The sequence below is a fragment of the Scyliorhinus torazame genome, chromosome 1 (assembly GCF_047496885.1).
Source record: "Scyliorhinus torazame isolate Kashiwa2021f chromosome 1, sScyTor2.1, whole genome shotgun sequence".
NCBI classification, from domain to species: domain Eukaryota; kingdom Metazoa; phylum Chordata; class Chondrichthyes; order Carcharhiniformes; family Scyliorhinidae; genus Scyliorhinus; species Scyliorhinus torazame.
This window is the reverse complement of record NC_092707.1, coordinates 274,339,947-274,365,258: the sequence shown is the minus strand read 5'-3', so window position 1 is coordinate 274,365,258 and position 25,312 is coordinate 274,339,947. Positions and strand designations below refer to the sequence as shown.

The following is a 25,312-nucleotide window of genomic DNA, read 5'->3' as shown; positions in this document are numbered from 1 at the left end:
TAGCATTTGTTGGCCCATCTCCGCCAGACAAAGGACTGATACTTGAGCGACTGGTACAGTCCCAGGCATTTCAGCGCCACTCCCTGTACTCGGGAAATGTAAACAACAGGGTCAGTGACCGCTTAGGACACGCCCAGCCATCAAGGCACCCGCCCCTTTATTGGTTCGAATCGAACATAGTGATCAGTGATCACCCAATTAGTGGGGTCCAAACTGAAGGACCACCCAAAAGAGTGCGAAAATCTCCAAGCATAAGAAGAGAGTCCACCATGTGTTCGGGCTCTTTTGGACCTGGCGCTCCGGCAACGTCCATCTCCAATCGCAGCATCACCAGAAGCAAGTTCAAGTTCAACGCCCGCTACCAGACGGATGAGCCTAGCTGAGCAGCAGTTACTTCTACAGACCCGATAGAGCCAGAATCGAACAACGGCCACTGTTCCTCTGACCTAAACCGGGTGCCTGAAGTCAAGTACGGTTGTCATAGTTGATAGGTGTAGTTTAACTAGTAGTGTTTATTTGCATGATTAATTGTGTGTGTAAATAAAGTACCCTTGACCTTGAACTAACTAACTGGTGTTTGGCTCTTTGATCGATAGCCGGTTGAACCTTGTGGTGGTATCATTTGATACCTGGCGACTCAGCGCATTAGAATATTGATATCCAAAGGAAGGAGGGCAACTTCACTGATTGCCATATTTACAGTAGGTAAAAACAGGCAACAGGTATTGGCGACTCTGGTGGGACTCGACCCAGAAGTGACTGTGTCAGTCCGAGAGAACGCACAAAGCACAATTGCGAGGCACAGAGGAGGCATGAGTACGCTCCATAGCCAGCTTGAGGAGAAGGAGAGAAGTAGAGAGGGAAACATTAGTGAATGTGAGAGATTAAATGAGCAACTCCGGGAGCAGCTAGCGGCGAAGGACAAGGAGATGGATGATGTCAAGAGGGCACACCAATCTTGTCTCACCCACCTCAGCAGCTTTCAGATTCAATACAATAAGGACACGCAATGTGCGGTAAGAGAGGAAACAGAGAACCAGGTAGAACAGTTGAGGAAACAATGTGAGGATTTGAAGGCAGCCCTCCGAGCACTCCACAGTTCCACCACGGAACAGAGGCAGAGTTCGGTGGACCATGCCAAGTGCAGGCAGCAAATTGCAAGATTGCAATCACTGCTATCCGTTCAGAATGGGTTCAGAGACACCTTTGGCCCACAGGTAGATCAGGAAGATGGCCCCGATTGGCAGGAACTCGGTGAAACGTCCCAATGATATGTGAATGGGACAGAAAATCAGAATAGAGCCCCCAGGCCCCGAAAAGAAAAGCACCCGCACCACCGACTGCACAGGCAGCACCCAACCAATGAACCCCATCACCACGCAGCGCAGGGTCACCACGGAAGACCAACCCGATTTTGTGTACACCACCCCATTAACCATCCCCCAGTTAAGAGATGCCCGCGATAAAATTGAGACTTTCCACCCCACATCAGACCCACACCACTTTTTTGAACTAGTTAAGCAACAGACATTCATGTACGGTTTGGACGCGCAGGAAGAGGTAAAGCTCATCGTGATGTGCCTAGACCCGTTGGTTAGTTCAGCCCTTCCCGACCCACAAAATGTAGGAGGAGGTAGCCGCCAAGAAATGAAAACAGCCATTTTAGAAGCCATTGGCTACAATAGAGGAGATCTGGTAGAAGGAATTAACCGGTGCAGACAGAAAAAGGGAGAGCATCCAACAGCATTTGCTGGACGCCTCTGGATCCACTTTACCTCAGTATTCGGTGAGTTAGCCCGCTCCCATTTATCGGCAGACGATACGGCCAAATGAACCCGTACTCTAGTATCCCATGCCACAGAGGCAGGACAAAAGGCATGTGCCAACTATGACCCCTCAGACCCGGCACACAATGAAGTGTGGGTACTGAAGCGATTATCGAGAGCTTGGGAACAGTCCCTACAGAGAAAGACAGAGCAGGAAAGAGTAGATGCTACAATGAATGCAGTAAGGACACACCAAGACCCCGCATGGGTAAATGAAGGCAGAAGTAACGCACAGCACCCTAAAGCGCAGGAATGTTACAATTGCGGACACGAGGGACATTACGCATGAGAATGCAATGGCCCCCCGAAACAGCAACGGAATCAGCACACAAATGGCCCCCCTAGAAACAATGCCAGACCCATCCACTGTGTTAGTGCTCGAGCAGATAATTTGGCCATAAACGGCACCGCTTGACGGTGTTCGGGCTCCCAAACCTGGGTCTGCGATACCCTTTGGGATATGTTTGGAAGACCGGTAGTTGCAGGCATAGTCCGGGGACACCCAGTAGAATTCCTTTAGGACACAGGAGGGTCCCGAACCATGTTAAGCTCCTCCACGATGTACCAGCGAGATATATGGCCCACTACAGACACCATTACCCTTAGTGGCTTTACAGGTCACCTCCAGCAGTGATACATCACAGCCCCTGTGGATGTACAGATCGGTAACATTAAAAAGAAACACTAGGTCGTTTTGGATAGATTCGATTGTAAAATTGCCCTTGCCCCAAAATGTTATGGCACTCCGGTCATTCTTAGGACTGGTCAGTTACTGCAGGAACCACATAGACAGTTTCGCCACAAAAGCAGCCCCACTTTCCGAGCTCCTTGAGAAACAGGTCCCATGGAAATGGCTCCCACAGCACACGGATGCCGTAGGTGCGTTGAAACGTGCCCTAAGCACAACCCCCGCTTTGTAAGCCCCAGACCCACACTCCCCATACGCGATAGAGATAGCGACCACCGACTGAACCCTTTCGGCCGTACTCCAACAGGAAAGGCACGATTGTTTAGGACCCGTAGCCTATGCCTCACGAGTTTTAGATCCAGTAGAGCAGGGATTTTCAGCCTGCGAAAGGCACCTGCTAGCAATGTTCTGGGCGGTACAGTACTTCTCGTACATAACCGGAATCAACCCCGTGACCATTTTGACCGAGCACACCCCGACACAGCTTTTATTGGACGGCAGACTAAAAGACGGCACAGTAAGCCAAATTCGAGCAGCGTGATGGACTCTACTCCTACAAGGACGCGACATTACCGTAAAATGAACAAAAACGCACACGTTTCTGAACGACAATTTACACTATGCAGGAACCCCACGAGTGCGAGATCATAGCATCTAAGCACAGCACAGGCCCCTTTGTTCCCAAGTCGGTACCGAAAAAGACAGGCATCCGACCACAGACGACCCAGCCCACAGACAAAGCTTTGAAAATTTATGTAGATGGCTCCTCCACTGTTCTTGATGGAAAAAGAATCACAGGATGTGGTATTTATGTAGAGGACGCGCAGGGACACGCTTTAGAAGAGATAGCTTTAAAGTTGCCTGGACACTTAGGTTCGCAGGCAGCCGAGTTGGCAGCCATTGCTTACATTGTCCAGCACCCCGATTCGTTCCCGACCCCAGCAGACATATATTCACAGTTTGTATGTCTGCAACAGCTTGACAGAATTCCTACCCCTGTGGGAATCTAGAGGATTTATATCTGCCGACGGAAAACCCCTACCCTCAGCCCCATTACTCAAACACATCCTCCAGACAGCGAAAGGTAGAAAATATGGAATAGTTAAAGTTAGAAGTCACCATCGTTCCTCCCCACCCGGTAATGTGAAAGCAGACACCCTAGCGACGGCAGACTCACGACATGGCCACTTTTGGCAACCCCCCGAGAGTGCCCCAGTATACGGGGTTCAGGTCTCACAGACAAACGTTCAAGACTTAGCCCAAGCACAGAAGGAAGACGAGACACTAAAGGAAATTTTAAAAGGAAACTTCCCAGCTCCCTATGAAAAGTTTAAAAATTCGTTAACGATCCATGAGGGAGTCGTTTTAAAAGATGGTATTTATGTAGTCCCCACCCAGGACAGGAATGAGATCATTTGCAAATTCCCTGACGGACATGGATACCAAGGGATAGAATCCACCCTTGCCCACCTCAGACCTCTCTGCTGGTGGCCTGATTTGAAAACCGATGTATCTCATTACATTGAGAATTGCTGGATTTGCACACCAAACAACCCGGACAGATATGCGAAGAAAGCCCAGCTAAGACACACCCGCCCTGTTAATGGCCCGTGGACAAACTTGCAGTTAGACTAGATTGGACCCCTCCCCCCCCCTGCAGAAATGGATACAAATAAGTGTTGGTTGTCATCGACACATTCACGAAATGGGGAGAAGCTTTCCCTTCACGAACAAATACGGCCAAAGCCACGGCAGAAATTGTAACTGAGCAAATTTTCACCAGATGGGGACTCCCCCGTAGTATTGAGTCGGACCAAGGTTCACACTTCACAGGCAGGGTCATGAAAAATGTCATGACGATTTTTGGCATAAAACAGAAGTTTCACATTGCCTTTCACCTGCAGTCCAGCGGCATTGCGGAACGCATGAATCGGACATTAAAGGCCACACTTAGAAAGATGGTACAGCAGCATTATACGACATGGGACACGGTGCTCCCATTCCGACTGATGTTTATTAGAAACACTGTGTCGACTTCGACAGGTTACACCCCCCATACCCTCATGACCGGACGGCTCATGAAGGGTACCGAGTATTTATTTCGACTTGATTTGGCCAGCCCCGCAGTCACCGCCCTGACCCATGAGAAAGTGGTCCAAAACATGTTGGAGAATATTAAAGCAGCACAGCTCGCTGCAGCTGTTTGACTAGGCGCAAGCAGAGTAAGGCCTGCTTTGATAAGACAGTACACCCGACAGAGTATACAGTCGGACAGCAAGTCATGATCTCCCTGTACAATCCTAGTTCATTCCTCTCCCCTAAATTTGCAGGACCCTATTCAATCTCTGACAAAGTAAGCCCCTCAGTTTATAAAATCAAATATCCTAATGGAAAATCAGGAAGATTCCATGTAAACCAGCTTAAGGTTTATGGAACGCAGTGCGGTCACTCGCACCACCTCTCATTGGCGATGGCAGATAATGGAGACCTGCCCACTGACAACCCAACTCATTACATTGAGAATTGCTGGCCCTCCCCCAGCAGCGGCAGCATGTCCACAGACATGACCTTGACCCCGCCCCCCCCCCCGAGTCACATTTCACCCTCACGCTTGATTCAGCTGCTAGCGACAGCACAACTGACGCCCTTAATAGACCCGAACAATGGAAACACAGACCAGGCCCCAGTCACTACGACCCCAGTGACACTGACCACGATATGTTCAGCCCCTTAGAGACAATTTATTTTCCGTTACCGGAACCTGACCCACCACCTGACGATAGCGACACCCCCCTTGCCCCTACCGAATTCAAAACATTGGCACCGTGACAATTCCTGTCATCTGACATGGAATGAAGAGATGGACCCCACATCGGCACACGCCGCATTGGCATGGAAACTCCAGGTACGAGTTTGGCACCTGGGAGATGGTGATGACTCCGAGTCTGACTCCCACCATGCTAACCGCTTTGAGACCCTTTGTGGAATGGAACCTTGAGGTGTCCAGGTGAAGAGAGAAAGGAACCGATTGAGATTTACGGTGTCCTATTCTCTGATGGAACCTGCCCGCTTTCTTCTTTAGCTTGTTTTTTCTAATGTTGTATGTTCTCTCTCTTGTACGATTTTGTGTGTCGGCCTCACGAAAAATTTCTTGTTACAATAATGACTACTCTTCTGACGCCACATGGCAGTTAAAGGTACAAGTTTGCTGCAGTCCATATATCCTCAAATTCTTATCGCTCTTGGAAGGACACTCAGGCAGTGGAGTAACGGCATTGATCCCCGCCCTGCCTGAGGACCCCCTATACATTTGGTCAGCCAAGCTCGGGTTGTGGAGCAACGGCACTGATCACCGCCCTACCCGGGGATTCCACCCATTCTTGCCCTGCCGTGGATCATACGCACCCCATTCGGAGAATTATTTTCGAAACTCTTTTGCTGTTCTTTTTACAACTGTGGTTTAAAGAATGCACTTTTGCCACAACTTTTGTCCCTTTCCCGGGGACCCTTTGGTTGCTATCCCCCCACCTGCTAGTTACATGTTCAAATCACTTGGTTGGAACGAGTCTGCAGAGGACGGAGAAATTGTCCGCCCACTCAGCCCGTCAAACATAGGCTCCGAGCATGTTCGCACTGTGACAGAATTTTCTTTTCCGGATGTCTCGTCTCCCAAATGGTTGTTTAAAAGAAAAATGAGGGAGTCACATATGGTGACGATTCTAAATGGGAAATTGATGATAAGGAGAAACAGACAGACAAACGAGATATTAAGCAACAAGATAATAAGATATTATGCTTGTACCCCCAGGAAGATACGGAGATACCTGAAGACAGAGAAAAATACAGACGAGATGAAGACAAACCTGATGATCTGCATCATGATCATCGTTGGATCAACACAGTTGCGCTCGTTACCCACCCCTACATCCCTCACCGCACAGGCCCGAAACATTACTACCCAACACGACACCCCTAGCCCGGAGACTTCACCACACATAGACACAGCCACTGATACCCCCACATGGTGTGAGAATATCATAAAATGGTACTCCCTTTCGTACACAGTAGAAGCCCTATTGGTGATAAATATACTTTGCAGTGTCATCCAGATTATCAGACTTCGGAAATGGAGGAGGAGAGCCTCCCGCCCTCCAGTATACACACTTAGAGCCCCTTTCCTCGGACTCCAGCAAACTCCACACTCTTTCTGAACTCTTCCTTCCTAATAAATTCCGAGGTTGTTGTTTTTTTAATAAAGTTACTTTCTTTGTACATGGACATTCATGATTAGTAGGAATGTGCTGCTGCAATTGGTTATATAATTTTTGTATTGTAAGATAAATTCTTTGGTTATTAGATAGCAGCATGAGTGTGGTCTAGTTAGAGACAGTTAGAGGTTCCCCTTTTTGTGTAAAGAGACTGAAATGTATGTTTGAATGTTAAATAGGGTTTTCTTTTAGAGATATGTGTTGTATTAGGGAAACTTAGGTAAATATTTTGACCTATAGGACAGAGTAAGGTAGAACCTGTCCTTGATTGAGGGCACCCGGAATGTCAGCGAACAGGAGAAGATTCAGTAGTGTGATCCTTCACTCTTCGCTTTGAGGATCAAGAGGACGGAGTGTAGCCATCTGGGATGGCCACTTACAACCAGGAACAGAGAAAGTCGCAAAGCATAGTGGGAAAAATGGACAATGCGAGATTCAGGCAGGCTCAGAGCCTGAATGTATATTTGCGAGTGAGGAATTCAGATGGTATCGAAACCCCCAACTGATTAGCATTTGATGGCCCATCTCCGCCAGACAAAGGACTGATACTTGAGCGACCGGTACAGTCCCAGACATTTCGGCGCCACTCCTTGTACTCGGGAAAAGTCAACAACAGGGTCAATGACCTCTTAGTACACGCCCAGCCATCAAGGTACCCACCCCTTTATTGGTTCGAATCGAACATAGTGATCAGGGATCACCCAATTAGTGGGGTCCAAACTGAAGGACCACCCAAAAGAGTGCAAAAACCCCCAAGCATAAGAAGAGAGTCCACCGTGTGTTCGGCCTCTCTTGGACCTGGCGCTCCGGCAACGTCCATCTCCAATTGCAGAACCACCAGAAGCAAGTTCAAGTTCAACGCCCGCTACCAGACGGATGAGCCTAGCTGAGCAGCAGTTACTTCTCCAGACCCAATAGATCCAGAATCGAACAACGGCCACTGTTCTTCTGACCTAAACCAGGTGCCTGAAGTTAAGTACGGTTGTCATAGCCGATAGGTGTAGTGTTTATGTTGCATGATTAATTGTGTGTGTAAATAAAGTACCCTTGACCTTGAACTAACTAACTGGTGTTTGGCTCTTTGATTGATAGCCGGTTGAACTTTGTGGTGGTATCATTTGATACCTGGCGACTCTGAGCATTAGAATATTGATATCCAAAGGAAGGAGGACAACCTCACCGACTGCCATATTTACAGTAGGTAAAAAAAGACAACAAGGTGTAGAATCTCTCTCGGTGTTCTACTCAACATTCATCTACCACCCTCCATCAAATTCTCAGACTCATGCAAAACACATTAGGATCTGGACCAACACCAAATCCCGTTCATCCATCACTCGATGTTCATTTGCGACATTGTTTCCCAGTCTGGCTGTGTTGACATCCGTCATTCCTGCTTTTGTTACCTCTAGACTTGGCTATTCCAATGCATTCCTTGCTCTGCTCCCCTATTTGACCCTCTGTTATTGTCACCCAAGCAATGTCTTGTTTTAATGATTCTTATCCTTGTTTTCAAATTCGCCTCTCCCCAACTCTGTAACGTCTTCCAGCTCCCAAACCCTGATTTTAATAGTCTCACCACTGGCGGCTGTTCTTTCCCCGGGTCCAAAGCTCCATCATAGAATCCCTACAGTGCAGAAGGAGGCCACTTGGCTCATTGAGTCTGCACTGATCCTCCAAAGGATCACCCTACCCAGGCCCACTCCCCCGCCCTATCCCTGTAACCCCACGCATTGATCACAGCCAATCCCCCTAACCTGCACATCTTTGGATCCTATGGGGCAATTTAGCATGGCCAATTCACCTAACCTACACATGTTTGGACTGTGGGAGGAAACCAGGGCATCTGGAGGAAACCCATGCAGACACGGGGAGAAAGTGCAAACTCTACACAGTCACTCAAGGTCGCAATTGAACCCCGGTTCCTGGTGCTGTGCCGGAGCAGTGCTAACCACTGCACCACCATGCCACACTTGAATTCCCTTCCAACGTGTTACCTTCTCTCTATTCCTGTTTCTTCCTTTAAGATGCTCCTTAAAACCTACATATTTCACCAAGCTCTTGGCTATCTGCCCTAATATCTCTTTATGTGGCTCAGTATCAAGATTTGCTTTTTAACGCTAAGCTGTTATATAAATACTAGTTGCCGTTTTTCTGGGGAGTAATGATAGGGGCGAAACCAGGTGAAGAACTAGAATGGGAAAGAATAAAGGTTTTACTGCAAGTCTAAGACAGGTAGGTCAGCTTCGATATGCATACTGATAACTTGACACTTTTCCATTCCTCCAGCTCTATTGATCTCTGCTCTGATAGTATTTGATGGCAATTTCCTTTCTGTGCTTTCCAACATTATCAAGTTGTTCTTGTGTTGCAGTTTCAACTACATTTTCTACCAAAATTTAAAAGGGTGCACAATCTCAGCTTTTGCCAGCGCCTGCAAATGATAAAAGCATCTTAAATATTTAGCCTAGCATTGATTCAAAGATACACTTCCAAAATTGGAGTTTACAAGCTGATCCTAGTGCATTTTCTGCATTTTGTGCAGGCAGAAGTTGAGAACTTACCTACTAGAGTTCCAAACATTTTGGCACTTAGATCAGTGAAGTTGGCTTTTTAACCACTTAAGAAGTATGAATGAAATGTGGGTGCAGCACCTTTGACCAGTTCACTGTTTATAGTTATTTATAGTACAGAATTGGAGTGTGGCAGAAAAAAAAGAGAAATGCTGTCAAAGATTTTCATCCTGCACTCATCTGGACAGTTGCGCAAGATAACCCAACAGTAAAGGAAACAACAATTTATACTGCACGAAAAGAGTGTTGATTTGTTAGCAAGTGGTCTCTGATTAGTTGACATGTTGTCTTGGAGAATGCAGCAGAGAACAGTGAACTGCCAAACATTTTGTTTCAAATTCAAACCAGGCAGGATGATTCCGATTAGTCAAGGCATTGTCATGGGGAATGAAATAGGAAATGGCTGTCCCCCAAACATTTGTTTAGTTGGAAAAGACCACCAGTAGTTTGCCTGTTGCGGCCATACCCAACCAGCGTGTGCTTTCAAAACCTAAAACAGTGGATGGAAGTTTGCCAAAAATTGACAACGTGTAATTTCTGGCATGAAGATTGGTGGAAATCCCACTGGCCCCAATGACATGATCTGGATCGCAATCTTTAAGCATTTGAGTTTTTTTCCCCATCGCATGAGAAACGCTGCACCTGGGCGTGAAGTATCTAATTTGCCCACACCGGGGGTCTTCAATCAAGAGGACGCTGCATTTAAACGGCTCCACAGCACTCGATCTCCTTCAAGCCTGGAGGATGGCAGCTCGAAGATCAGTTCCTAGATTTTCGGAGGGAGCCCTCGCTTGATTGTTGGATGTAGTGGAGGAGTGGCGTAACACAATTTACCCATGGGTAGTAGACTCTTCAGCAAGGTCGTAAATCCCACCTGGGAGACGGTTCGAGCACTGGTCAATGCCAGCGGTCTGACCAAGAGGATGGGGGTTCAATGTAGGAAAAAAATGAATGACCTGCTCTGATCAGTCAGGGTAAATGCTCCCGGTCTCCTCTCTGCACTCCATCCTTAGATGTAGCACTTGGGGCGAAGGGGATCAAAGGATATGTGGGGAAGGCGGGATTAGGATATTGAGTTGGATGATCAGCCATGATCATAATGAATGGTGGAGCAGGCTCGAAGGGCCGATTAGCCTTCTCCTGCTTCTATTTTCTATGTCACCTGGATCCCGGAATGTCACCTGGATCCCACAAGCCGCCTTGCAGCAAACTCCCACCTGTATTCTCAAACCCCCCCCCCCGCCCCCCCCCCCCCCCCTCACAGACACTCCTCATTAGAATCCCTCCCTACTTAAGCGCAGTGTTCACATATTTGACCCGCCAGGCATCCAGCTTAAATTATCCCCATTTGTGTTCCTGCAGGAGAAGCTTTCCCACAACCATCGCGAGCAAGAGAAGATGGGCCATGAATTCCCAAACTGAGGATCCTGACTCTGTATGAGGAGGGAGCCATGGAGCTCAAAGGATAGGAACAGGAGCCGAGAGCGAGGTGGGCCTGTGACAGAAAAGTGAGGAGCCACTGAACCTTCACCCAGATGACAAATCTGAAGTGAGTTCTGTGTAGTCCAAACCCTTGACCAGGCCACATACAAAACCATGTTCCTCACCTTGCAGGAACATCAAAAGAGCCTGAGCAGTCCACCAGGAGTGTCCCACTGCGCACCCTTGACACCACCTCGAAGATCATCTTGGAGGAGGACACGACAGAGGTGTCACAGTCTTCAGTCGCATGATCCACTATTGCAGAGGCACACACATTGGTGGGCAAACATAACGGAGAAGCTTCTGGGTCATTATCTGATAAGCACAACACAGCTTAGGAATCACATCTGTTGGAGTCAGGAACATCCTCGGAATTGGACAGCCAGAGGTCTGTTGGATTCCAGCACACAGTTGTCCCCCAGCCAGGTGCCGTGCCTCTGGACATGTTTGTCCCTCAGCTGCTTGAGGTGCAAAGTCAGAGCCGGGAATACCAGGAGGGATTGTGACACCCCACTCTCCCATCCCTTGTGGCCCACAGCTATATCCGCACCATACCCCCAAGCCACAGAAATCAGATTAACACACCCCTACCAGAACTTTAAAACAGTACAGGCAACAGGCCTCATGACCATCCACACTAGTCGTGACCCCATCCCAGTAACCACCGTCAACCGTCCCCCTCCCCCCCCACCCTCAACCTCTAGGGTCTTCAGGCCTCAAGAGGCTGGACTAGACTCCTTGTCAGAGTCCCACTGCCCATTCATCCTGCTAACCCACCCAAGAACCTCAGAGTCCTCCTCAATGCGGACCCTATGGATTCCCCTGCTCCCACTCATTTTCCAGCTGCCACTCCGGAACGGCAATCCCTCAGTCGTTATATCCCCAAAAGCCTAGCAAAGAGAACACAGGATGTGCTGTCTGCAAATCAGCCCTTTACACCTAGAGGCTCACAGCACTGAAGGAACGCTAAGGCCTGCGAGTGACCCCACTCTTTGAGATGCCAATACTGAACCCCTCCGGCCCCGAGTTGAACTTAGCTGGTTCCCCCGCATTCTCTCCAATGTCCCCTCTGTGACTGGCACCCTGGAAAGTGATGGTGACCGGAGTGCTCACCTCTGATATTCCCTTTGGAGGACAGGTCGTTTTTATACATGTGTTGTAAATCATGCTAGAATGTTGCTCCGCCGGCAATAGTGAGGGCGGAGGTCCCAGCAGAAGGGCTCACCAATGATATTATGTATTTAACATGAGGTTCCCGGCCTTCCGTGTCAGGATTCTCGATTTGCCACCAGCGAGGGGCCTGGAAAATCAGAAAATGCAATCTTACTGGCAAAAATTGCGTGTTCTGATTCTTGTTGAATTTTCTGCCCGTGTCGCCATTCTTTTTTAGAAAATATTTCATTGAGGCATTTATAATTTTAAGTTTTAACCATCAGATATCAACAATAACAAAATATAATCAACACACACCCCAGTAACAAATCTTGAAGAAGTCGATGAACGGCTGCCACCCATCAAACCCCTGCAGCGATCCCAAGGCAAATTTCATTTTCTCGAGTCTTAGAAACTCCGCCACGTCGCTAACCCATACCCCCCGACTTCGAGGGCTCCGAGTTTCTCCATTCTAGTAGGATCCGTCTCCGGGCCACCCAGGGAGGCAAAGGCCAGGACATCAGCCTCTCTTACCCCCTGGCTCCCGGGTCTTCTGGCACGCCAAGGATCGCCACCTCTGAACTTGAAACCACCCTCAAGTTTAATACTTTTGTCATGACGTCAGCAAACCCCTGGCAGAAACCACTCAGCCTCGGACATGCCCAAAACATATGGACATGTTTCGCAGAATCCCCCGTACATCTCTCTCACCTATCCTCCACCTCCTCAAAGAACCTACTCATCTGTGCGCCCTGTGGACCATCGTGAATTGTATCAGGCTGAGCCTGGCACACGACGAGGATGCATCAACTCGCCTCAGGGCCTCCTCCCATAATTCAGCCTCTAACTCCCCACCCAGCCCTTCTTCCCACTTTCTCTTCACCGTGTCGCCATTCTCATTGACAGCTAATATGGGCTCAAAATTCCACCCATTAGATGTGATTCCGTGATTGGACCACAATTGCTAAACAATCCTGGTTAGGCGAAGAACAACACTGAAAACCAATTTAAGGTGATCAGTCAGACTCACAGCGATGCTTTACTTCTGTGTGCTAGAAACGACATATATTAACACAATGGGCCCTCATCTCTCCAGACAGAAGGAGCATGTCCACGCATTGAGTCTTTCCCAACTAAACAAAAACATGGGAGGCAACCATTCCCTGGTTCATTCCTCATGGCGATGCCTTGACTAATCAGCGTCGACCTGTCAGTTTGCAATTTGATAAAAAACGTAGCAGTTAACAGCGCAGTGTTCTCTGCTATACTCCCCATGGTAATGCCTCAATCAGAGTCCACGTGCCAACCAATCAGCACTTTCTCCTCATTATGTGTAAACTGTTGCTCCCATTACGGTTTGTCCAGCTTGATGAATCAAAGATGAAAATCGTTGATAACATGATCTCTTCTTTCAACAATACTCTGGTTCACCATTGCTCCAGCTGACACTGGACGGCTTAACAAAATAACCCCAAGGAAATTAGAGGATTTCTTGCAGTGATTACGTTGCTCGGATACAAAATACAGCTATTATTGATTTTGAACTATGACATTTTGGCTGAAATTTTTCTTTTGTAAACATTGCCATAGCAATTGTACGAAACATGTGTATTTTCAATAACCACTCCAGCCAATAGTCGCTTCTCACATTTGTCGTTTATTTATAATGGGGTACAGAAACTATAAAATTGTATTAAAGGATCAAGAGAACATTAATTAAGAGTTCATGATGTTCTACCTTGTAATTTGACAGATAATATAAATATAAAACACCTTCACCAAATCTCTCTTTCTATATATATATATTTATATATATTTAAACAAAACCAATACATGTCAGTGATACCTGTAAAACAACCTGCTTTTTTTTAGCAAACCTACAGAGCTAAGTATATAAGCAGTAGGACAGTTACCCAATATAAAACAGAACAGCCATTTAAAGACAGTATCTACCAGCAAATGGAACTGAATGTTTTATTTTTAATATATACCCGAGGTGCAAAATTTAGATGTCAATTTTCTTTTGACATTGTACTCCATCTTCTTGTGAAAGCAGCAATTCTAGTAACCCACCTGCGTCAGTTAGGTATACCAATGACACATTAAGAGGACTGTTACAGTAGTACACAATACATTTTAGTAATACCACCTTACATATACAATACCATAATTGATATGTCGTAAAAGCTATTTGTTTTAAGAGGGTAAAAATGGCTTGCTGGAGAAGAATCCCTCAAAATGGCTGATAACATGAAATTGCAATCTTGGAAACAAATAATATATTCTTAGCAAGTCCGCATGTATTACATGACCACACAGCCCTTAAGATAATTGATATGCCTTGAAACACATTTTGGTCTTAAATGATGTTATAGTATTAAATACATATTTACATATGGTATTTCATGGTGATATATTTCAACATTTCTGCTCTAAACATGTGTTCATTTACCTTCTCTTGTGTAATGTTATGGATGTTACTGGGACATTTGTTTGGGTCACGTTGACCCATGCTATCATTTGGCAAGAAGATTTTAAATGTTTTTTCCACATATATTTGACACCTCCCCAAGGCATTGTACAATGAAATAAAATGGTGCACTACTAGTGATCTTGAACTGCCTAGAACTTTTAGTTTGCTTTCTGCAGCGTCACTAAAGATGTTCTTTTAGTTCGCAGCTGAAGACACATTGCTGTATAAGATCTGGATTTGCTTAGGACTTCACGTCGACTTGGACAATATTTTGAATGCCCAACATCTTCAAATTTTATTCCATTAAGCGCCATATGCCTGAAGTAAATCGATTCGGTGAATGTCTGGTCTGGAGTGACGTGTAGTTTTACACAAACTGGCTGCACTACAAGACTCTTTGCTACAGTTGCTCCAAGCCTCAGCAAACTTTGTTGAATACTTTGTTATGTGTATTTGATTAGAAAAAGATGTTCTACATTCCTGCACCAGTGTAGTAAAAGATATAATATTTTTGTTCACATTATGTGCTTCGAATAGTAAATAAACTCCCTGATTCAACATTTCTAATCTTAATTATTTCCTTGTTTTGACAATAAGATACATTAACTTCAGTGTGGATCCATTTTGCCGTATCCCATTCACATTATTTTATATTGCAAAGAAATGTAATGGCAGTGTACATGTTTTATATATTGAAAAAAAAATGACATGTGTATCAACATTTTTAACAAGGATTTCCCCTTCACAACAATTCCTGATAAAGATCTATGAATGAATCCTGGGCAGTTCCAGGAGCTGGAAATATCAAATTGATTTCAGGTTGATTCATTGGTTTTGATGTTGGGAAAGCTACCAATATACATGTTTGCTTCATACTTTTGCTGACAAAACTACCAATATTTCAGGCACTCTAATATTGATGGGCAGCACAACAACATCTCCAGAAGAGTATAAACATGCAGTAATCCATTGTAAACTACAAGCCAGTTACTTGTGCAAGACCATGCAAAGAGAGGAACATTTGAATTAATGGATGTATTAATTTTCTGATTTGAAATAACTCTAGTGAGTAAAGCCACTATTTACCTGATGTTCACCTTTATCATGATCGATTCTGGTCAACAGTATGCATCATGTCAGAAGGATCATAACGTTTGGGTTAGGTTTTCCATTTTTGACAAGCAGGATCCAATATGTGTGTCTGTAATTAGTCCCTGAAAGCTCCACATTGTGAGTAAGATTGTATTTTGCAATCTCATATCAGTAGTTCTGAGCACAACAGGGTCTCTCTGGTAGGCAGATCTGCAATGACCTAGGATTTTGAATATTTATTGGCAATGTATGCAGACTTAAATAATGGGTACGCAGGATGTGAAGATTTCTTGGTAAATTACAGAATATGGTTTGAAATGTCCTAACTGGTTTAATGCTGTTCTTACTATATATATCATTTATGGTTTTTGTTACTCCCTTTCCAATTTGCTGCAGTAGCCATTTCCATCCTGTGGATGTTAATTAAACAAAATGAAGTCAAAGAACCGCCTTTGCTGCCTTCCTTTACAAGAGACGGTAATTCAAATAAAATTATTTGGACACATATCAAGTAGAATCGGCAATCTTTAAAGTGCTCATGACATCAAAGCCATTCATTTCGGTGTATGGAGATTCTTTGATATTGAAAGTTGCCGGCTACAAAAGACTTGTGAGGTAAGAGGAGATGGCAAAGTTGCTAGTATTGGTATTTTGGACGTTACTATTCGTCGTATGCCTACTGATACTGGCCTCAGTCTGTTTCAGGGGACGTCAGACCACTGTTGCTGGTCTGCGAGCCATCTCTGCCTCCAGCTTCACCATCTGCCACATCTCTTTTGCCTGGGGAAGAAAACAGCATTACTCTACTTCACAGTTTTAAGATGGTAGGCAAATAATGAACATACATAGTTCGTTCGATAGTGATAAACCCGTCAAACTGGACATGGTAACATGACCATAATGTGATCTCTGTCCACCCCAAGGATATTGTTTTCTCCCCTTTTCCAAAATTAGGATTTATAATATTATTTTCAGTCAGTTGGGTGCTAATGTTTTTCGATGGTGCATTTGAACCAACAAATGAGGTTTGTTGTATCGTTAGCTCCAAAGGTAAGTTTGATTAATGCATTGAAACTTTAAAAATAAGTCTCCCCCCCAGCCAATTATGTTTCATAATCAACGATAATGAAATTTGCGGATATTCAGTGTATATGAGAACAGAATCATAGAATCCTTCCGGTGCAGGAGGTCGCCATTCGGCCCATCGAGTCTGCACTGACCCTTTGAAATATCACCCGCCCTCCCTAGGCCCAATTATCCATCCTATCCCCGCAACCCCACCCAACCTTTGGACACTAACGGGCAATGTGGCATGGCCAAGCCACCCAACCTTCGACTGGCTTTGATTGGAGTGCCAACTTCATACTTGAAACTGTTGTAAAGGTCATTACAGTATAAATCAAACTTTAAGTAAAAAATTGGAGTCACTAAATGGCATGTGACATTTAATAATCTTATTGTCCACATTTTTCATTATATATAATTTGCAGTGGTTTAAGGACAGCATTTACAAAAATAATAAAACATGGTTCATGATACCCACAGACAGCTGCTTTCCCAGCACACAGTAACAAAGAGCTCTTTTTTGGGGGGCCTATTCCTCATGAACCTGCTCTGGATATACCTTTCCTTTTAACATGCGAGAGATCCTAAAATCAGTGGAGACCTTTGCAAGTCTGTCCAAATGACAGATTTCTTCTTTTTAAAAAAAATATATTTATTAAAGTTTTTTAACACAATTTTTCTCCCTTACAAACAATAACCCCCCCCCCCCCCCCGTAACAAAATAAAATGAGAAATCGCGCAGAGCAAGATATATACATGGCAAAATGATATATTTACACAGCTTTGTACACTGGCTCTCACCCGTACGTGCCAGTTTCCCCAACCCTTCATGTTATCTCTTGCTCATCCACCCTCCCAGGCAGTCCCCACTCCCCCTCCCAGGACGTCCCCTCCCCCCCCCCCCAAGGTTGCTGCTGCTGCTGACCGACCTTCCTCTAACGCTCCGCGAGATAGTCTAGGAACGGTTGCCACCGCCTGTAGAACCCCTGCGCAGACCCTCCCAAGGCGAACAAATGACAGATTTCTGACCTCCTGTATCTGGTGAGCTCTGGTAATTCAATCCATGAAGCCCAGGATATTCAATTGCACCTGCGTTCCAAATGTCTTACTCACTTAGTATAAAAGCAAACTGCTGCAGGATGCTGGAAATCGGAATTAAAAACAGGAAATGCTGGGAAAACTCAGCGGACCAGAAGTGCCCGAAAAAGAGGAAATCAGTTGGTTGGAGCGGGTGTGGTACTGGTAACGCACGCGGAGATGGCGGAGGTGCAGGGTCGGCCCTGCCAGCTCAGTGGTGAACGGAGCAGCTGGTGAGCTTCTTGAACGAGATGTTCACCCAGCAACGGAAGGAAAGATTGGAGGACCTGGCCCGGGCGGTGGAGTCGATCAAGGCAGTGGTTGACCGCGTTGAGACAAGACTGGCAGCCCAGGGGCAGGCGTTCCACATAGGTGAAGCCAATGTTATGGTTAGTGGGAAACTGGAGGGAATGTCGGTGGTGATTGTGAATATATATCCCCGAACTGGGATGACGTGGAATTTATGAGACAATGCTGGGGAAGATTCCGGACCTAGATTCTTATCGACTGATTATGGGGAGAGATTTCAACACGGTTCTTAATCCGAGGTTGGACCGGTCAGGTTCTAGGTCGAGGAAGGTATCAGCTAAGTCGAAGGAGCTCCGGGGGCTTATGGAGCACATGGGGGGGGTCGATCCGTGGCAATTCGGGAGGCCTAGGGGGAAGGAATTTTTGTTCTACTCACATGTACATAAGGTGTATTCCTGGATAGACTTTTTTGTGATAGACAAAACACTGCTGGCAGAGGTGGGAGATGCTGAATATTCAGCATTAGTGGTGTCAGACCACGCTGTGAGTAAAGAAAGGTCCAGCGCCCGCAATGGAGGTTGGATGTGGGGCTATTAGCGGAGGAGGAAGTGTGTGAGCATGTGAGGGAGGCCATCTGAGGATATATAAAGATCAATGATACGAGTGAGGTGTCGGCAGGGGTGGTCTGGGAGCCGCTGAAGGCAATTATTAGAGGGGAATTTATTTCTATTTGGGCGCACAAAGAGAAGGCGGAGTGGGTGGAGTTAGAAAGGTTGGTGGGAGAAATCTTACAGGTGGACAGGAGGTATGCGTAGACCACGAAGGATGGGCTTTTGAAAGAACGCCAGAGACTGCAGCTGGAATTTGGGCTCCTTTCCACAGGTATGGTGGTGGGGCAGCTGAGGAGGGTAAGGGAACAGTCTAGGAATACGGGGAGAAAGCCAGCAGGATGCTGGCGCATCAGTTGAGGAAGAAGGAGGCGGCAAGAGAGATTTGGAATGTGAGGGACGCAGTGGGAAGGTAGTTTTGGACCCGGTGTGGGTGGCTGGTGTGTTTCGAGATTTTTATAGTAAGCTGTATAAATCGGAACCCCCAGCTAGGGAGGAGGGGGTGAGGTGATTTCTGGGGGGGGCTGGAGTTCCCGAAGGTGGATGAGGAATTAATGGACGGGTTTGGGGAGGTAATAGAGGGGCAGGAGGCGATGCAATCGGGTAAAGCCCCGGGACCAGACGGATACCCGGTAGAATTTTATAAAAAGTTTTCCGGGATGCTGGGGCTGCCTTTGGTAAAGGCATTTACTGAGTCAAAGGATTTGGGAGTGCTCCCCCCCCCCCCACTGACGTTATCGCAGGCATCGCTCTCTCTCATCTTGAAATGGGACAACGGTCCGGAAAACTGTGGGTCATATAGACTAATCTCCTTATTAAATGTGGATGTTAAACTGTTGGCAAAGATCCTGTCCACCCGGATCAAGGACTGTGTCCCAGGGGTAAAAGGGGAGGATCAGACAGAGTTTGGTAAGGGGCGAACACCTGGCAACCAATATTAGGCGGCTCTTAAATGTAATAGTGATGCTTACGGAGGGGCACGAGGTCGAGGTGGTGTAGCCATCTGGGATGGCCACGTCCCGATTACAAAATGGACACTTGCAAAGGCTACAGGGAAAATTGGACAATGCTAAGAAACAAGCAGGTGCAAGCTCGGTCTGTTGATTAGAACCTTAAAAGCTCAGAGAGGACAGAAACAACTAAACGATTAACATACTAATGAGCCATCTCTGGGGACAAAAGGGAAACATTTAGATGCACAATGTTTAGATGCACAGACTCCCGCTGGCGCCAGAAGAAGCTAAGACAAAGCTGACTGACAGTCACCAGGACACGCCCAGCGATCAGGGAACCACCCCTCTATTGGAGGAAAATCGATACCGATGATTGGGAAAGACCCAATTAGTTGAGGCCAAGTTCAAGGCCCGCCCAAAAGAGCGCAATGCCCTTTTGGGTACAAAAGGTGTCCCCCAAGGGAGAACGCTCTCCTTTGGCTTTGGCTCTCACTGAAGAGAGAGACCAGCCTAGCAGCTGCAGCAGACCAAGTAAGTTCCAAGTCAACGCGCGCTACGAGATAGACGCTCCTAGTTGCTACCCTGTAAACAGCTCAACCCAGCAGCCTCAGAACCGAGCAACGGCCATTGTTCCTCTGACTGAGTGGGCGCTCAAAGCTAAGTATAGGCTTTAGTAATAGTGGTAGTTTAGTTTGTAGAGTTTATGCATGAGTAGATTTGACTGTGTGTAAATAAATGAGCATTGCTTTTGAACTTACTAACTGGTGTATCGAGTCATTGATCAGTATTCGGTTCTGAACCTTGTGGCGGTGTCGAAAGATACCTGGCGACTCTTGAGCAAACGTGATTCAATAGAGCCAAATTAAGAACCAACCAAAAGTTAGCAACATTTACTGGCAACATCTGACGGGACTCGATTTAGAAGTGGCCTAACCACTCCGAGAGAACCCAAAATTTGAATTGAGAATCCAATTGGGAACAGAAAGAAAAACCACAAGCATCAAAACAGTACTGATCAAGCCTCTGAGATTCGGAAGTGTGTTAATGCATGCGTACTAACAGGGATATAAGGTAAACCGGAGAGATTTTGTTGCGAAAAACTGTCGGGAGTTTTGTAGGCCGGAAATTAGCGTAAGCCGTACCCGTGTTTACATCACCGCTTTATCACCCCCTGTTCCAAATTCGGTAGAGATCCCAGTAGAGAGAATGGCAATGAAGGCAATGGAACGTCTTATGACCCCCCAGGAATTCGAGGTCGCAGCAACCAGTAGAGTAGGACAGTGTCCCGTTTGGGAAGAAGAGATCAGGAAATATCTCAAAGGGAAAGGATGGCCCCTTTGGAGTGAATTATGTGATTAATGAGGAAACAGGACCCAGGAGTATAGGACATACTTGGTGGTAGAACCTGTCAGAGATCCACAAGAAGAGCTTGTGAAAAGCTCGCAGGCCGATGGCAATCGTGTCCTGTTTGGCACAATTGCGAGGCACAGAGGAGATCGTTAGGACGCTCCGTAGAGAGATAGAGGAGAGAGACAGAACCAGTGAGGTAGGCGTGAGTGAGGTAGAGAAAGAAAATTGACATCTGAAAGAGCAGTTAGCAGCATGGGACAGAGAGGTGGATGATGCCAAGTGGGCACATCAGTCTTGTCTCACGCATTTGAACAGCTTTCAGACACATACGATAAGGCCTACCAGGACACGCAACGTGCGTTCTTGGTAAGACAAGAAACAGAACAGCAAGTTGAGAAATTGCAGAAGCAGTGCAATGATCTAAAAGCAGCCCTACGAGCACTCCATACTTCCATGATGGAACAAAGGCAGAGCTCCGTAGACCATGCAAAGTGCAGGAAGCAAATTGCAGAATTGCAATCTCTGCTGTCCGTACAAAATGGATTTCAGAGTACATTCGGACCCCAATTAGATCAAGACAATGGCCCCGATTGGCAGGAATTGAACGAGACTGCCCATAGATACGTACATGGGACATGTACGCAGGAAAACCCCAGAAAAGGAAAGCGCCCCAACCTCCAACCGAACAGGCAGAACACACTCCCACGAATCCTGAGACCACATACCGCAGGGCCGCAGGAGAAGGAGAAGCAGACTTCCTTTACACAACCCTGCTAACCGTGACCCAATTACGGGACGCGTGTGGAGAAATTACACCGTCCCTTCCCACATCCGACCCCCACCAATTTTTCGCGGAAGTCAGACACCAGGCTACCATGTACGGCCTGGACGAAAAGGAGCAAGTGAAGCTCACAGTTTTAAGCCTCGACCCTTCAGTCGTAGCAGCCCTTCCCGACCCACAGAATGTGGGAGGAGGCACACTCCAAGAGATGCACACAGCGATCCTTGATGCGATCGGCTTTAACAGGAGACCCTGTAGAAGGCCTAAATAAGTGTCGGCAAAAGAAGACAGAGCACCCCACAGCGTTTGCTGGACGTTTGTGGATTCACTTTACCGCAGTTTTTGGAGAGTTAGCCCGTGCCCATTTGTCCCCAGATAATATGGCCAAATGGACCCGAATTCTAGTCTCCCAGGCCACAGAAGCAGGACGAAAAGCTTGCGCAAATTATGACCCCTCAGATGAGGCCCACAATGAAAAATGGGTTCTGAAGAGATTATCCCGTGCTTGGGAGCAATCAATTGCAGGCAAAACCGCATTTATTTATTTTTTAAAAAATATTTTTATTAATGTTTTTTAACAACACAATTTTTTCCCCTTACAAACAATAACCCCCCCCACCCGTAACAAAATAATGCAAATTCTCCCTGAGCAAGATATATACAAGGCAAGATGGTATATTTACATAGCTTTAAACACTGGCTCTTGGCCGCGCGTACCGTTTCCCCCCACCCTCCATGCTATCTCCCGCTCGTCCATCCCCTCAGACAGTCTCTCGTTTCCCCCCCCCCCCGCCCCCAGGGTTGCTGCTGCTGCTGATCGACCTTCTTCTAATGCACCGCGAGATATTCTAGGAACGGTTGCCACCGCCTGTAAAACCCCTGTGCAGACCCTCTCAAAGCAAACTTAATTCTCTCCAATTTCAAAACCGCATTTAAAACACCCGATGAAGAGCAGGTAGAAATGAACCCAGTTGAGGCACACCAAAACCCCGCATGGGTAAATGAAGGCAGGAACAGCCAACCCCAGCCCAAAGCACAGGAATGTTATAATTGTGGACAGCTAGGACACTTTGCACGAGAGTGCAACGCGCCCCAGAAGCAGCAGAGAAACCAACCGACAGGCACCCTAAACAAGAATAGGGCAAAGCCGATCCATAGCGTTAGCGCCCGTTCAGAGAGTACAGACATGAATGGCACCTCACTCTCATATGTAGAATTATATGCATGAGTAGATTTGACTGTGTGTAAATAAGTGAGCATTGCTTTTGAACTTACTAACCGGTGTATCGAGTCATTGATCAGTATTCGGTTCCGAACCTCGTGACGGTGTCGAAAGATACCTGGCGACTCTTGAGCAAATGTGATTAAATAGAGCCAAATTAAGAACCAACCAAAAGTTAGCAAGTGGTGGTGGCCTTGGATGCAGAGAAGGCCTTTGACTGGGTGGATTGGAAATATGTGTGGGAGGTCCTGGAACGGTTTGGGTTCGGGCAGTGATTTGTGGATTGGGTCCGGTTGCTCTATCAGGCACCGGTGGCAAATGTAAGGACGAATCGGGTGCAGTTGGAATATTTTAGCTTGTATCGGGGACGAGACAGGGGTGTCCACTCTCCCCACTACTGTTTGCCCTGACCATAGAGCCTTTGGCAATGGCGCTGCGAGAGCTGAACATTTGGCGGGGGATGGCGGGGGGTTGGGGTGTAGAACATAGGGTCTCCCCCTATGCGGCCGATTTGCTCCAAAAATAGCAGACCCGCTGGAGGGGGGGGGGGGGGGGGGGGGGGGGGGGGGGGGATTGGAGAGATTATGGGGATACTGGAGGAATTTGGTTGATTCTCAGGTTATAAATTGAATATAGGCAAAAGCGAGGTTTTTATGATCCAGGCAAGGGGCAGGAGAGGAGATTGGGGGAGTTGCCGTTCAAGGTGGTGGGAGAGTGGGAGAGAGCTTTAGGTACCTGGGTATTCAAGTGGCACGGGACTGGAGTCAGCTTCACAAATTGAACTTGGGTAGACTAATAGAACAGATGAAAGGGGACTTCCGAAGGTGGGACATGCTCCCACTGTCACTGGTGGGGAGGGTACCGACTGTGAAAATGACAGTCCACCCGAGATTGCCGTTTGTATTTCAATGTCTGCCAATTTTTATCCCTAAGGCGTTTTTCAGGAAGATGAATGCGGTGATCTCGGGTTTTATTTGGGCCAGAAATACCCCGTGGGTGAGGAAGGTTCTGCTGGGGCGGGGGCGTGGGGATGGGGGGCTGGCTCTTCTGAACTTTTATCAATTACTACTGGGCGGCTAATATATCGATGGTCAGGAAGTGGGTAATGAGGGAGGGGTCGGTGTGGGAGTGGGTGGAGATGGCATCTTGTAAGGGCACGAGCCTGAGGGCTTTGTTGATGGCACCTCTGCTGTTCTCGCCGGCTTGGTGGTAGTGACAGCCCCGAGGGTGTGGGGATAGTGGAGGCAGCACATGGGGTTGGAGGGGGCGTCGGTGTGGGCACCGATCTGTGACAACCATCGGTTCGCTCCGGGGGGGCTGGACGGGAGCTTTAGGAGGTGGCAGCGGGCAGTGATCGAGAGATTTGGAGATCCTTTTACTGAGAAGGGCTTCCCGAGTTTGGAGGAGCTAGAGGAGGAGTTTGAGTTGCCGGGTGCGAACGGGTTCCGGTAACTGCAAGTACGGGAGTTTGTTCGGAGGCAGGTCCCGGGCTTTCCACGCCTCCCACAAATGGGGGCTATCGGACAAGGTGATGTCAAAAACAGGAGTTGGGGAGGGGGAAGGTCTCGGAAATATATAAGGAGCTGAAGTCGGGGGTATGGTTAAGCGACATGGCGGGGGGTTCTCATGTTGGAAAAAAAATCAATTTCGCCTTGAGGGGTTCGTTACAGGGGTTCACTTGGAGGTGGTAGTCGTTCATCGACTTCTTTAAGGAAAATTAGTCTGTCAGCTGGGGGGGGGGGGGGGAGCACGAGCATGGAAGTGACGAATAAGGGTAGGAAAACCAATGAAGGGAGGGCCGTGAGACAGAGCGTTTTTATGGACATGTTGGTTGGGGGTCTGTGTTTGGGGGGGCGGGGGGGGGGTGTTATGTCATGGGTTTTTTTTTTGTTTTTGTTGGGATTTTTTTTAGTTTAAAAGTGTTAATATTATAAATGCCATAATAAAATATTTTCTAAAATAAATAAAGGAAAATGGAAAAGGGAGAGATTCACACCCAAAACAACAGATCCACTGATCATGTAGCCTTCTCAACCTTTCCCCTCACCTGAGATCCTCAGGTTAAATTACCACCAGTCAGCTCTCCCCCTCAAAGGAGAAAGCAGCCTATGGTCATCTGGGACTATGGCGACTTCACCTTACGTTTCCCTTACATTGCAACTATAATCACACATAAACTGGATCAAACAAAGAATTATTTGCAACATACTGAGGTAATCTTCCAATTTGGCAATCCGGTATAAAACTGGTGGTGCAGATTACCTCTCCATTGCGGAAACCACCCAATTTTTAATTTTCATTAAACGCATTGTTTGGTTCACAGTGATATCTTGAAGAGATTTATTTTTCAGCTCTATTACAGAATGTAACTAACTGCTATATCTCTACACATGATAAAAATAAATTGCACCGCATTTCAGGAAAGAGAAGTGGACTGCCTATTCAGCCTGTTC

The 25,312-nt window shown here is 46.8% G+C and overlaps 1 protein-coding gene across 9 annotated transcripts in view; it reads right to left on the bottom strand.

Moving 5' to 3' along the window:
* Positions 1-13,626: 13,626 nt before the first annotated feature.
* Positions 13,627-25,312, bottom strand: part of LOC140421442 (1-phosphatidylinositol 4,5-bisphosphate phosphodiesterase beta-4-like) — a 677,584-nt gene continuing 665,898 nt past the window's right edge. For all 9 annotated transcript variants that reach the window (XM_072506170.1, XM_072506171.1, XM_072506164.1 and 6 more), the window contains one exon: positions 13,627-16,334. In XM_072506170.1, coding sequence (XP_072362271.1) covers positions 16,246-16,334 — 89 coding nt within the window. In that variant the 3' untranslated portion in view covers positions 13,627-16,245. The remainder of the gene's footprint in view (positions 16,335-25,312) is intronic.